General features: G+C 43.0%; 1 protein-coding gene across 1 annotated transcript in view; it reads left to right on the top strand.

Moving 5' to 3' along the window:
* Positions 1 to 1,362, top strand: part of LOC116705016 (1-phosphatidylinositol 4,5-bisphosphate phosphodiesterase beta-1) — a gene marked incomplete in the record, with an annotated part of 36,209 nt that overhangs the window by 31,807 nt on the left and 3,040 nt on the right. The window contains 3 exon segments of the mRNA XM_032540852.1: positions 149 to 206; positions 400 to 486; positions 987 to 1,362. Coding sequence (XP_032396743.1) covers positions 149 to 206; positions 400 to 486; positions 987 to 1,139 — 298 coding nt within the window.

Raw genomic sequence — 1,362 nt, 5'->3', positions numbered from 1 at the left:
CACACACACACACACACACACACACACATTATTATCTACCGTACCTCCCGGCTATAGCGAGAAGGTTTCATACACTGATCCATACAGCTGGTTTTGTCAGAAGAGAAACAAAGATTAGCTCCAACTCATCTGACTGTTTTTTTTCCAGGGAGAAGAATGAGATCAATAAGTCCTACGTCAATGAAGTCGTCCAGAACATAAAACGGGTGAGCAGAGGGTGAAGAATTTGGGTTACGGGATTTTTTTTTAATGTTTTCTATCGTCTAAAAAACTGCGGAGATGATGATGAAAATGTTATGTTTGCAACACTAAACTCTGCTTGGCTATAGCTCAGTCTCTCTGCATCCATGACGCGCTTCATAAGACTTTTCATGAGACTGTCTGTTTTTCTTTCTCCAGCTTGAAGAGACGCAGACAAAGCGCCACGATCAGCTGGTGGAACAGCACACTGAGCTCCTGCAGGAGATACAAGACCTGAAACCAAAGGTAAAATACAACATGTAAATTGTCTTTCTCCCATAACTGCCGTTCCTTATGAAGCTCCTTTGGGTCCTTGTCTTGACTCAGTGTAATGCACCTCCTACCCCTTTGTATACTTGTATTCACACTTGAATGTGCAACACATCAAGAAATGTCTTCTTCACGGGACTCGAAGGTGCTGCTGCTGTCTGTGGCTCCCAACCAACACAGGTTAGGAACAGTACTGACGTCAACACGGGGCGTTTGAGTGATGCCACCTGCCCTTTGGCAGCCATATTGGAGCTGCTCCACTTTAAGCCGTAATGGCTAAAAACAGCTGTTTTTTTAACGTACAAAATAAACATGGAATATTTCATTTTATTTTTGTATTTGTTGTTTTTGACTTCACTGATTTTGTGTTTACATATTCTCAGTTTAGTTAGCCGCAGTGACCAATCAGGGTGACAGAATCAGTCCAAATGCAATCTGTTATCAACGTGAATTATAATTCTCTTGTGTTTTTGCAGCTGCAAGGGGCCGTGGAGGCAGAGTTTCAGGACAAGTTCCAGTGTTTGCCCGGAGAGATTCAAGACTTCCTGCAGGACAGGAAGACGGAGGTTAGAGAACAAAGCAAGTCCCGGCCGTCGACCCCACACGAAACGCTGTCAGAGGAGGACTGAGGAAGAGGAGCATGTGACCAGGAGCGAAGAAGAGGAGTCGATGAATCAGTGGAAGTAGAGGAAGTAAGAGGGAAGCCCTGAGGAAAGGGTAGTGAGAGGAGATTTTAAGATTATGAAGACTGTTGTTTTCTTTTTAATGGAAGAATGCTTTATTGGTTTATTTTTTAATTTCATTCAAGCATGCACTTCGTTGTCTATCTATCTATCTATCTATCTATCTATC

This window comes from Etheostoma spectabile, chromosome 17 (genome assembly GCF_008692095.1).
Source record: "Etheostoma spectabile isolate EspeVRDwgs_2016 chromosome 17, UIUC_Espe_1.0, whole genome shotgun sequence".
NCBI classification, from domain to species: Eukaryota; Metazoa; Chordata; class Actinopteri; order Perciformes; family Percidae; genus Etheostoma; species Etheostoma spectabile.
Note: the sequence above shows the minus strand (reverse complement) of the source record. Positions and strands in the feature narration are given on the sequence as shown.